The sequence below is a fragment of the Argentina silus genome (assembly GCF_951799395.1).
Source record: "Argentina silus genome assembly, chromosome: 17".
Classification (NCBI taxonomy): domain Eukaryota; kingdom Metazoa; phylum Chordata; class Actinopteri; order Argentiniformes; family Argentinidae; genus Argentina; species Argentina silus.
The window spans coordinates 2,969,935-2,983,769 of record NC_139671.1 but is presented as its reverse complement, the minus strand read 5'-3'; the positions used below and the strand labels follow the sequence as shown (position 1 = coordinate 2,983,769).

Below are 13,835 nucleotides of genomic sequence, written 5' to 3'. Positions count from 1 at the left end.
CTGTCCTGCAATCTGACAAGGGGGTGCTTACAACATGCTATGACTGGGTCTCCTCCTCAGTGGAGTGGTCAAGCTATCTTTCGTCGGATGGTGTGTGTGTGTGTGTGTGTGTATGTATGTATGGGTGTGCTGGGGGAAAAAAAAAAAACTACATGAATTTGAAGTACACAATTCACAGCAAAATTAAAATGTCTTTTTTTTTTTATCCCTGGTGCTTTATGCCAATGCAGCTACGGTCTCTGCATCCACAAGGGCATTGGCGTCTGAGGACGCAGCGCCCCGTAGCACACCAACGCTCACATTAACCATTCCATTTTCCTCCTCTGCGGCCCGCTGCTCCAGCAGCACCAACAAAGAAAGCAATCTTTATCACAGTGGGATCGGAGACAAACAATCGCAGTGGAAATAGGGGGTGTGCGATTTCCTCTGCCCCACTGGTCCAGGCTACAACCCCCTTCCTTGCAATACCAAACACACACACAAATGGTTTGCTTTTATGTGTGTGTGTGTGTGTGTGTGTAACACACAGACACACCCGTAGTAAAACACAAGGTCTTCATTTCTCTCTCCTCTTTCTCTCTCGCTCCCTCTCTCTCCAACACACGCACACGCACACGCACACACCTTCCTCTGCAAGCTCTGACAATGTCAGACGAATTAAGCAACAATAACAGATATAAACCCCTGCAAGATAGAGAACAATGGGTCTGGGCCAGAGAGCTTGGCCACACTGTTCAGTGTCTAAACACGGAGCCGTTCACGACACTTCCTGCTTGATAAACACAACGGAAACAGCCAGGGCCCTTTCCTGAGGCCCCGGGCTGGGAGGACGTGACGCTGGAGGGTGGACATTCCCACACGCATACAGACACGCTGCGCAGACAAATGCAAAACATCGGTCTTCGTCTCCCTCCGGCACCGAGGCAAGACGTACACTATCTGAAAGCAGTTGGTCTCACACAGTCCACACAGTCACAGGCACAGGCACACGCAGCTCGAGTTAAGCCTCGGACAGGGTTCTATTTAACTCAGCTCGGAAGAAGTTTCTACACGTTCGCCGCAAATGCAGCAGGGCATACTTCATGCACTTTGAGTTTGTACCTACACCACTTCAATACAGACAGGAATATACGCAAATCGCATTATCTTTCGATGTCAAGAAACTCAAACCAAACCAACAGATAAGATCCCCTGAGGGAAAGACATCACAGAATTGCAAGACGAGACATACACTCACCGAGCACTTTAGGGTAAGGTAGGGTAGGGCCTCCCTTTGCTCTCAAAACAGCCTCAGTTCTTCGTGGCATTGATTCCATAACATGTTGGAAACATTCCTTTTAGATTCTGGTCCATGTTGACATGATGGTATCATGCAATTCCTGCCGATTTTTCAGGTGCACTTTCAATCTGTGAATCTTCTGTTCTACCACATCCCAAAGATGTTCTATTGGATTCAGATCCGGTGACTAGGAAGGCCACCGAACTCATGATCATGAAACCAGTTTGAGACTTTTACTTTGTGACATGGTGCATTATCATTAATTAATTTAGTTTAAAACCTCCCTGGCTAGGCGCTGTTGTTATGCCTACTCTGCACTCACAGGGGGGCACAACTGCTGTGTTTTGCTGCATTGGGGTTGTTTGTGGTAGAGGGGCAGCCAATCTCAGATGGTAGTGAGCTGGAGCTGGGCTTTGGTGACGATGCAGAGTCTTTCGGCTGTGCAGGACACATGATTCTTTTTTTAAAGAAAGAATTTGAGTGGAAATAGGTATAAATGTTGGCGTAAAGTTCCAAATCTCAGACTGTCTCCTATGGCGGAAAGTCTGGGTTTGATGAATAAGATGACTTGCCTCTACTAGTGGTTGGAGTAGGAGTGATGTGGGATTTGTTCCAAAGGAATCCTACCTTTCTGTTCTGGAACGCATTTCTGCCAAATGTGAAAGTACCGCTGGAGTTCGCCTTTAGGACGTTGCATGTCATAACACATAGGTAGTGTTCAAAATGTGCTGTCATTGCATCCCACATCTTAAAAAAATTGTTTTGCTTTACCATGCAAAGTACCTACCACTGACCGAATAACACACAACATTCATTGGTGATACAAGTTACACTAGACTTCACTTCCACAGTGCAGTCTTCTTTGATATCTCTTATATCTTAATCTCTTATCTCGCTATGACAGTTTGGACAAAGTGTAGTGGCACCCATGGCAATGTGCACTGTAATACATAATGCTTCTACATCTGCTTTAGATTTGTGGTACGTACCTTTGATCTAAAAACAGGACGCAACGACTTCACGCCATAGAAATGTGTTTTGGCATTTGGGAGATCTAATGGGAGTAATACCCACACATCCAGTAGTAACACACAGGCAGGGCAAAAGACAGTCATCCCTCAGATTGCATCGGCAGATCGAAGTGACACAAACAAACACACACACCCCAAGCGTCCTTCTCCTCTCACATACGTTACATTCCTCCATCGGCCCTCTTCCTCCCAACAGTAGCCCACCCAACGGACGGGCCGCAGGAAAACAGGATACAGCTGGGCACGGAGTGATGGCGCACGGAGCAGGCAGGACCTCAGATCGAGGCTCCCACGCATCCCATCCCTCTCCTTTTCATCCCATCCCTCCTCCTTTTCATCCCATCTCCCCTCCTTTTCATCCCATCCCTCCTCCTTTTCCAAGTTCTAGGCTTTGGAACCTTAAAAGATGGGCCTGGGCATTCCATGCCGTAAGGTTGAAATTCAATCAGTCAATCAATCAATGCAGACATCAAAGGCAAACTGCATGGCAGATTCAATCAGAATGTTTCTGCTGTATAGGAGGAGTTCATCGTGTTCAAAACTGACACACCTTTTGAAGTTAGATCAACCACAACAACCACAAGTATTTGAAATTACTTTTCTACCTAGGTTTGCTCTGCAGCGATTTTATGGACCAGTATTTTTCCACGGCTACAGATCCTCATCAGGTTCACACCCTGTGAGGTGCGCAGCCTACGTGTGTTGTCTGGTTGACTGACTTCTGCCTCAAGGATACACCATCCACACTGTCTCTGGAATGTTCCAGGACAAGAATTAAAAAGCCAAAATGTCCCAATATACTACATCTTCCTGATTTGTGGTTAGGGAGTTGAAAGTGGCATGTGGACCCTTAAGTCACACAAATTAAGATTTATTAGGATGAAAAAGTGTGAACCCTAAAGCATGAAAGCCAGGTGTTTCATTCACAGCAAGCCAGGGCATTTCCAGCGATGATGAAGTTGCAACATACAGACAATTATGCATACCAGGGGAGGCTGGTGGAGGTAGAGATTGGAGGACGGGCTCATTGTAATGCATGGAATGGAATGGTACCATTTCTAACTCTGCACGCGCACAAACGCACACACACCCCTTATCTTACTCACTGGGCAGGAGAGATCAATACAATGTCAATCCAGTCCATTCAGAAAATTAATATGAATATGTATGTTAATGTACCTCCTTGTGCAAAATTGCTTCCTGGATTGACCCACTTCCCCACCCCAATGTCCCTCCGCAGTGATGGTGGTCACAGCAGAGGCAAGTTGTGTGCTTGTACTCACTGTTGCGTGTGTTGTTGTCCCAGTCCCAGGCTTCTACGATGAGGGTGTATGCCCGCTGAGGGGAGAGAGAGGGGGGACAGAGAGACAGAGTCAAATCAGTCCGTCATATTCAAGACTACACTCAAAACACGTCATTGTACAAGTCACACATATACTATTACACACGTTTCAATGCAAATTTCTGTTTATTAGTGGGCATGCTTCAGCAAGTCCAACTATTGTTCTTTGACATACTTATTGGGTGGGCTTGCTTCAAGCAAGTCCAACTCTTGCTATTCGTATATCTATATTTAATAATATGTTTTATAATATATATATATATATATATATATATATATATATATATATATATATATATATATATATATATATATATATATGTATAATATAACCACCAGCTCCTCCAACTTTTAAGCTATTCACACCAATCCAACTTTACAACATGCAGAGAGGTCTAACTGCGGGTAGCGGAAACAGGGTCAGGCCCAAATACAAATAGATAGGGAGGAAGAGGAGAGGAGAGGAGGAGGATGCTACAGGATTGATTAACCAGCCTCTACTCGCGCTTGCACGACTCCCTGGTCTCCTACACCAATGATGCTGAGAATAAGAGAGAGAGACACAGAGAGAGAAAGAGAGAGAGAGAGAGAGAGACAGAGAGAGAAAGAGAGAGAGAGAGAGAGAGAGAGAGAGACCGAGCCACATGATAAGCTATTTTTTTCTGACTTCCATTTTATTTAATCACAATTCGCTCACCTTCCCCCACTCCAGCCATATATTGTAATTCGTTGCTTATCACAGACCCGAGAGAAATTGGTGAAGAACAAAATGTAAAGCAACAGAATGTAAAAGTCTTTGTGACAACGTCTATACAGATCTTTCCATGATCAGTCCGACATCCACACCCATAGGCCTATATCAACAATACTGTGCATCTCACGGGCTAAAAGGCTGTGTTCCAAGTACGGATATGCTCTAGACAGAGTGCAAGAACGCATTCTGGAACACAGGTGGTGTCTTCAGTAAATTCTTAAAACATTTACACGTCTCTGCATCTCCATATATAACGCTCTAAGCAAGAGGAGAGTACAACCTTTTTCAGATGACACCTTTGGGCCAATTGTCGCGGTTTTAGGCTCAAAAAGAACTGAGCTGCCTGTGAGCAGCGATTAGGCTAATTTGATAACAGAATGACCCGTTTTTTGTATCACTTATTAAATCAATATCGTATTCATTCAAACTAAAATCGATATTCAGTCCATCCACACAAACCAAATAATCACACATGTAAATCATCAGCTTTACAGCACACATAATGTGGGAGAGCTGGGTCAGGATAGATGCCAGACTCTGTGGGACAGAACGCCAACAGCTCCTTCGGTTTACAAAAATAAACTGATTATTGATTGACACCACAACATGGCCATGAAGAGGCAACAACCCCTAGATGGCGAGATACAGGATGGGACAGGAGGGTAAATGCCTGATGGGGCTTCTTTTGAAAACAATCCCTGATAACAACTGTAGGCTACTTTTCTATCCAGTCTCAATCCCACTGAAACCCCAAATCCTTACTCCTGTCTCACATGAAAATCTTCATTCTGTAATTAACGTTACATTATTAAAGCTGACTCGGGCTCATTCATGTCAGATTGCGCTAAAACATTTCCCCCGCTTCTCTGCGCCGTGAGAGAATGCGTGATGCCAGTATGAGAGTAGAGTTGGTCCCCTTGCTTGGTCCTTGTTAAAATAACCTACTATTTAAACCACTTCCACTCATCACTGCAATTCATGAGCTGCTATAATAAACTTGATTTTGCCAATCAGGCTGATAAGGCAAACTTATTCTCTTTTCAAAGATCCTTCACCACCTTGTGGTGGCTTTCGGCAGCACTTCACACTGAGGTAGACCACCGCTGCAATGTCTGGCTGTACCTAATAACCACTGGCCCACTATTCAACCACCATCAGATATTAGGGAAGAAGGGAAGGAATGAGGGAGGGAGGGAGGGAGGGAGGGAGGGAGGGAAAGTACCTTGATGTTGTGCTCATACGTCAGTGAATGCACTTGGGAGTGTGTGTGCAAGAGAGTGCAAGAATGTGTGCATTTTGTACACATCATTATTAATCCAACCGTAGGCATTAGGCAATGAAGTAAAGCAAAAGGGAGTAATACATCATTCATCAATAAACTCAGTGTGATGTAACAAAGGTTATATGCCGCCTGAACTGCTTACGCCAGCTTACGTAGTCAAAACCAAACACACACACACACACACCACTACAACCACCGTCATAACACAACAGACTATTAACCATCGCTGGAGGGTAATCCATACAGCTGTCTGCAGGGCACCAGCTGACCTAAATAACATTTTTACATCACGACTGTCAAATTCACTTGTCATAGGCGGTCAAGACCTTCCGACCTGGACAATGACAGTATGTCACCGATGTTTGGGCAAAGTGCTAGAGCACAGTGCCAGGGTAGAGGTGAGGGCAGGCATGGAGGAAAAGGGACAGTGAAAGACAGAGGAGGATGAGGAGGGAGGGAGGCAGTGGTCACGTGTGTGTGTGTGTGTGTGTTGTTGATCTGGGGGACCTACAGGCAGGCTGGCTGGCCACTGCTGGTCTGTGGGATTAAGTGGGTTGTCTCGTCGGGACGAGGGTGGGGGTGGGGGTGGGGGGGGTGGGCTGGGGTGCTGTACTACGGCGGCGGTGCTGTCACCCTCCCACTGGTCCGATTGCAGACGCACAACAGATGCGGCCTCACCAAAGATGGATTATTTGACATGAACGTGGATCATCCCACGACATGCAGTGCGCCTTCTGACCTTTCCGCCCATCCCGCCCCCCCCCCCCATAGGCCGGCTGCCCCTGTCTGAGTGTGTGTGTGTGTGTGTGTGTGTCCATGCGTGAGAGAGGGGCCTGTGTGAGTGTATGCATTAGAGGGGGTCTCAAATGCTGAGCATCTGTGGATGGGGATGTTTGGATGTCTGCAGCGTGTGTGTGTGTGTGTGTGTGTGTGTGTGTGTGTGTGTAAATGCAGGAACAAGAATCTCTGATCTCCATCTCTAAGCATGATATGATGCAAGCAAAGTGGGGGGAGGGGGAAGGGGGGGGTGACTGGCACAAATTGTGTTTGCTTTTGCATGTATACAGTTCAGCTGTGTGTGTGTGTGTGTGTGTGTGTATGCATGCAGGTTTGTGTATTTGGGAGTAAGCGTGTTTGAATTTAAATGTGTGTACATCAGTGTGTGTGTGTGTGTGTGTGTGTGTGTCCTTTCGGAGCGTCCATGTCAGTAGCCCTGGGAGAGGGCCAGTGTTGTTTCCCACACAGCCCACTCCAGTGATTAGCTGGATTAAGTGACAGCTGCCCAAATGGTTGGAGATGGACGGATGGGGGATAAAGGGGAGTGGGGGAGGGAGGGAGGGGGGTGACCACTGAACAAAGACCTTAGTCTCCAACTCTGGAGCCTACCCCCCCCCCCCCCCACAGCACACAGCGCATTCCAAGGAGCATTTCCCCCCCCCCCCCCCCCCCCCCCACCCACCCACCCACCCATCCACCCGTTCAATTTACTACCACACGCGGGTGCCATGTGCAAACAAATACACAAACGTATACACAAACTTATAAAGGTGTTGTTCGGTGATAGTAGCATAGCTGTACAGAGTAGATGAGAAGGGCATGTTTTTACAGCGTCACGTCTACCTGCATTACTGCTCCCTAGGCCATGGCTGCTGCTGCTGCTGCTGCTGCTGCTGCTGCTGCTGCTGATGTCTAGGTCTTAATACAGACTCTGAGCTACTACGTTGCTGTGCAGGAGCGTTTTGGTCCGCCACATGCAATCTCCTGCCCCTACAGGATTACAGAATTTACAAAAGCAAGTTCCCCCTCTCAAATGGTATTGGGGGACACTGAGGAAGGTGTGTGTGTGTGTGTGTGTGTGTGTGTGAGTAGTGCAGAACGCATTAATTTAGGCATTCACTCCAATGGGGGGGGGGGGGGGGGGGGCTGGGAGAGGAAGGAGAAGGGGGTGCAGGTTCCCACACCAGGGGGGGGGGGGGGGTTGGGCTGGTGGGAGAAGATGATTGGAGTGTAATGCCTAAATAAAGGGCTGGGAGTTGAAAAGTTGGGGTGGGGTGGAGGGTGGAGGGTGGAGGGTGGATGTAGGCTTTCAGTGTAGGTCTCGAGACCCCTAATCAAAACAGGTGCCAGCAAAGGAGTCGAAGGCATATAGAAGGCAAAACTCCAGGGGCCTGTTACGACCCTAACCCCAACCCCAACCCCAACCCCAACCCTAACCCTAGGGAAAAGAGAAGCAACATAAACCCAACGGTGTGGGTAAAAATTAAAGTTATTTATTAACCAGGAAATTTCAATGTCTTTATGTTTACAAACTACAACGAAAAGGAGGCAAATTCCCTATGGGCACTGAGGAAATCAAAGAAACAAATAAACAAGAACCACAACAGAAAACTGGACTCCAAAAAGAGTGAGTCCCTGCTCCTATCAGAGCTAAATAAAAGTAAATACCAATAAACCAAAAACCTCGCTAACCAAACAAGTCTCAAAACAAAAGTACATAAACCCACAGTCGCCCCTTGCCCTAGTGTCTCTAACATTAACAATAAACTATGGGACTTTGTGAATAGCCAAATATATAAAGTGAAATACTTTTACCTGTTTCTCACAACCTAAACCTCCTCCAAATCTCACACACATAGCAACGAATGTCTCTCTATGGATGAGCACTAAATACACTAAACAAGATCTCTGAGTCGAGCAAACACAAGCAAGGTGGTGAGCTATCACAGCTCCAGAACACAGACTCAGCAGGCCTTTTATAGTCCATGTGGCTTGGGCTGATTGGTGGAATGGGTAGGATCAACATGGTCCAATCAGGAGAATTTCTACCAACCATGAAGTCGGTGGAGCCTTCGGACCATGGACTATATGGAGCCTGCTGCACAACATTGAGCAGACAAACACAACAACAAACACAGACCCGGGCAGGGCATAGCTGCGACTGTCACAGGGTCCCTACCTGAACGACAGCATCCAGCCAGAAGAAAAATACTGGTGCACAGACACAGGGTTGGCTAATAACACGGGAGACCTTGACCATTCAGTTGTACGCTGTTTGTTTTGCATGAGGAGCATGTAGTGTCAAATTGTGCATTGCTTGTACAGTTAAACATTAATTTAGCAAGCTGCTTGTTGTACAAGAGACCGTATGACATTCCCATTGCTGGAATTTGGTCAGAAAAGACAATAGGAAATGCCTGGGAATGATGGGTAGAGCAGCTGATCTCAGGCTGGGAACAAGGGGGGGGGGGGGGGGGGGGGTTGTTGTGACCCACCGGCAGCTTAGGTGACCTAAAGATCCTAAAGGTTGGTGTGACTGTTAGTGTACACCGTACATATATATGCCATTTAGCTGATGCTTTTATCCAAAGCGACTTACATTGCAGTGAGTGCATACATTTCAGTATATATGGTCCCAGCAGGAGTCAACCCCACAACCTAAGCGTTCTTAGCGCCATGCTCTACCAACTGAACCACAGAGGACCACGTGTGTGTGTGTGTGTGTGTGGGGGGGGGGGGGGGGACCCTTTATGCTCCATCATTTCCAAGAGGAGCAGTTCAGGACAATTCAAGTCAGGGGATCCTTCTGGGAGAAATCAAGGGGATGCATCCCACCGCTCTGCCTAGAAGAGAAGACCCTTTCCCAGGGGATGGAGATAACTTCACCCTCAAACACTCTCCCACTGTTGGATGACCATCTCCAACCCCACTGGCGATGTTGAGTGAGTAGCTTTCATTGGACACCCAATGAGATATGCTCTGATCGTCATGGGTCCTTTTACACCTGTCCTGTTAGATGAGGGCAGCGGGGCGGACAGCTATACCCAACATTAACTAAGAAGTGTCCAAAGCCCAACAGGGACTAAGACTCACACAAAATACTGGCTCACACAGTCTGACTTCCCAAGACACCCTTTAACTTGAACCTTAGACTCAGTAAAAGCCCAGCTGCTGAATCGATTTTCAAGAGACAGGCATTAGGTCAACTAGGACATGTCAAAGAATACCACTGGCCAAACCCCCTCAGAGGGAAGATCACAAGATCTTTGGATCTTAAGCTGGAGCAATGACAGAGAGAGAAGTGTGTGTGTGTGTGTGTGTGTGGGGGGGGGGGGGGGGGGCGTTGCTTCAAAGTGAATGGATGTCAGACATTGTAGAGGCCCTGTTCTTGAGCGGAAAACTGCCCCCCATTCTTCCAGTACTGACATACAGAGGGTTTTTGGGGTGCGTGTCAGGCTTCGTCAGCTCCCCTTTCACAGGTCCCCCCCTTTTCCTATCAGACCGAACAACGCTAAAGGTAACAGGAGCTTTTGTTCCTCAAAATGTAAAAAACACACACCCACAAACACACACACACACACACACACACCCATGCCATCTCTTTTCGTGGTGCTATGAAACCCACACCAAGACACAAGATCCTCTTTTATTGCCACACAACCTAGATTGGTGGAATTTGTTTCCAGCATGGTGGGGGTTCCAGGCTCCATGTTCACCAACATCAATGAGACAATACAGACAATACAGTGTACAGACAATACGGGGGAGGGTTGGGGGGGAGGGGGCTAGTACAGTAATGAGAGTTAAGTTATGAGAGTTAAGTGAAGTGTCTGTATGGCTTTGGAAAGGAAGCTGTGGCTTTCAGCTGTGGGGTTCAGTCCCAACAGCCAGTGATTTGAAAGGTCTGCCAGCCAGCGGGCAGGTGTTGGAAGAGCTGGTAAGCTGGTTGGGAAGGGTCTTTGATGATGTTCCTTGCCTGTTGTGGGGTGCACCAGAGTCCAAAAAGCTGTGGTTGTGGTACATTAGTTTCACAGCTTTAGAGCCACCCCCAAATTGAGCACTACCAATCTTGCCAAATTCCCTGGTGTAGCCTCCTCCCAACTGACATACTACAGCCACAGACCTGCATGACCTGTGTAGGATGCCAACACTGGTTCTGGTGTTATTGGACACCCTCAGAGACACCCAACCTCCGCACAATGCCATGACCCCTCTGTTAACAACTCGGCCTTGATGTGGCTCACATTTCCACCACCACCACAATTGCCATTTTCCCGCTAAGCTTCTACATAAGACACAAAGCAGACAATGGCTTTGTGTATGGTACTGTGGGCCCTGGAGACGCAAGGGACAAACTGAAGCCCTTAGAGGCTGACGTGCTCTTTACCCCCTGGGGGCTGGGAAACAACACGTTGGGCTTGGGAGGCTCCCAGCTCAATCCCCCACGAACACACACCCTGAAGACTTCCAAAACTGGTTTCCATTTCATCCGGCGGACATCTCAGATACATTATAAAAAGATGACACCTTGAACATACTCGTGATATGACTTGGAGCCAGTCCTGAGATGATGATGGATTGCATTTCTATAGCGCTTTTTCCAGTGCTATTCTGTGGCTGGAAAAAAAGTGGAACTATAAGGTAGTGCTAATGTCTAGCCATACCTCTGTAAAGTGAAACAATTTGGCTATATACTGTAAAAGCGTGCCAAGAAATGTGGTGCTAAACGCAGAGCACTTGGCCAGCATGCACGCTTCGCTGTGTGTGTCCACACGGCCCATTGAGCATGCTGCTACTATGCCAACAAGGTCATTAGCCATGCACTAACAATACAACGAACGCCTGCCCTCTGGGTGCTAATTAGCTAGCGAGGTCCAAGATAAGGTACACAACCTCATACACAAAAAAAAAAAACGTATAGGCCTACTTGAAGTGAGATTAACTGAGTATACAAGCTCATCGTCAAAGGCACATTTCTCTCAGTCAACACCTCGTCATTTATTTTACTGCCCTGAAACCCAACACAACTTAAACAACAGTCTGTGTATGTCGTTGCTAAGGAAGAAGCAGAGAGAGTGGGAGACCGTCAGAGAAAGAGAAGCAAGCCAACATTTGCTCAACCCACTGTGTTCCACACTGCACACATCTCTCACACTGCACCACAGGCCAAGGGAGCATGACTAGCGCACCATGCAGCAGCCTCTCACGGGCCGGGGAGGGGTAGATAGTGATAGAACATAGTGATAGCTTTTGAACCAAGATACAATAACAATCTGTTTACATTTCATTCATTACTGAGTGAATACGATCTCCATGGTACCGGAGTCCTGCAACAGATACTGAAGCAAATTGACCATTATAGCCTACGGTTGGATAAAGTGCTATGGCACCATTTGCTGCTGCAGAAAATACATACATTCTGTCATGGGAGGGAGGGGGGAGTGGGGGGGGGCTGCACTGGTCGATTTTGGCTTGCTTTCTTGTCTTCTCCTTTGCAACAAATTCAGCTGAGAACGAGATTTGTTTCTTGGCGATGTGGTTTGATGTACCAGCCAAAGCCAAATCATCACCATTTGTCAGGGTGAATCAGGATGTCACAATTCAGCGGCAATCATACTCCGTTTTCAGATTAGTATTTTAAACCTCAAAACAACTGTCCCACAGATAAGAAACACACTCTGGGAGGTGTCAGAGACTACCATGTGCAGAATACGTCACCAGCCAAACTACAGACGCTTTACTGCAAGGTGCAAACCACTAGTTATCCTCAAAAAGGATGGTCAGGTTACAGTTTGCTAAAGAGTACCTAAAAAAACCTGCAGAAGTCTGGAAAATGGTATTGTGGACAGATAAGACTAATATGATCATGTACCAGAGTGATTGCAAGAGAAAAGTTTGGAAAAAAATGCCCAAGATGAAAAAAATGCCCATCTGCCCAAGATGTACTGAATACCATCTCATCTGTGAAACATGGTGCAGAAGGTGTTAGGTTTGGGCATGTATTTTATTAATTAATTTATTTTTTATTTTATTTTTTATTAACTTGTCTTAATTGATGATCGTAACTGCTGACAGCAGCAGCAGAATGTATCCTGAAGTGTACAGAAACATCTTGTCTGCTTGAGTACAAGCAAATGCCTCCAAATCCATTGGATGGTGCTTCATTATACAGTAAAAAAAATGACCTAAAACCTATTGCCATAGGAACTCGTTTTTCAGAGCCAAAAAGTGGAAAGGTTTTGACTGGCCAAGTCAATCTTCAGATTTAAATCCAATTAAACATGCATTTCATTTCCTGATAAGATTTTAGGCAAAAATACCTCGAAACAAAAATCAGCAACTGTGGCCTGGGGTGGTCCAGTGGTCTAGCACCATGGCCTACAGTGCACACATATGCCCATGTTGGCATGGGTCCGAATCCGGCCTATGCTCTGCTGACATCCTTACTTACTGTCTTTCTTCACTATCTCTATCCAATAAAAATTCAACATACAAGAGTGGGATTGCCCTACTCCAAAACATAACCTTTAAAAACAAACAACTGATAATGGCTGCAGTACAGGCCTGGCAGAGCATCACCAGAAAAGATACCCAGACCCTTTGGTGGGGTCGCAGACTACAGGCAGTTATTGCATGCAAAGGATTGTCGACCAAATACTAAACACAAGTGCTTATTTCGGACATTTGATAAATCTGTCCATTACTTCTGGGTACCCTGAAATAGACTATGCAGAGGTAACAAAATTACGCCCAGGTCCTTTAATGAGGCTGTAGGCCTACCACCTTAACCAAGCTAGACCAATTATATGTTTGTCCTATCTCGTCATCATCAAACCGTTTAAATGATCTGTTTATATAAGCTTAAAAACCCAATGCAGTGAACTAAAATAGCACATCGTATTGCTAGCGCTAATTCTTGACGTAGAGCAACAGGCAGCCTGCCTAGCACTGGGGCAGCCTCCAGCTGAGCAACATTATCATCTGAAACAGGTGCAAGAGTGAGAATTCAACTGGCCGTGTAATGACATGCTTTATTTACCGCGGCCAGGAGTCCCATTTGATGGAAGAGATGTGAGGGGAGGCCACACTAGTGAGTGTGTGTGTGTGTGTGTGTGTGTGTGTGTGTGTGTGTGTGTGAACAAACAAACCTGCAGTGAAGGGCACACACACACAGAATCAAATGAGCTTGAGTGGAAATAACAGGGGGAAAAGCTTTTCCCAAACAAGCAGAAAGGAAAGATTGCGTGAAAGCTCGTCTGAGAGAGAGAAAAGAAAGAAAGTAGGCCTATATGTGTAAGTATGAGACAGACCACGCGACACTTGACAGGCCTTGCATTATTGTAAAATACACAAATGCTATAGGTTTTAAT

At 46.5% G+C, this 13,835-nt stretch overlaps 1 protein-coding gene across 3 annotated transcripts in view; it reads right to left on the bottom strand.

Moving 5' to 3' along the window:
• jag2b (jagged canonical Notch ligand 2b) overlaps window positions 1–13,835 on the bottom strand; it is a 51,184-nt gene that overhangs the window by 28,096 nt on the left and 9,253 nt on the right. For all 3 annotated transcript variants that reach the window (XM_083689482.1, XM_083689483.1, XM_083689484.1), the window contains exon 2: window positions 3,594–3,648. In XM_083689482.1, the coding sequence (XP_083545608.1) occupies window positions 3,594–3,648 (55 nt within the window). The remainder of the gene's footprint in view (window positions 1–3,593; window positions 3,649–13,835) is intronic.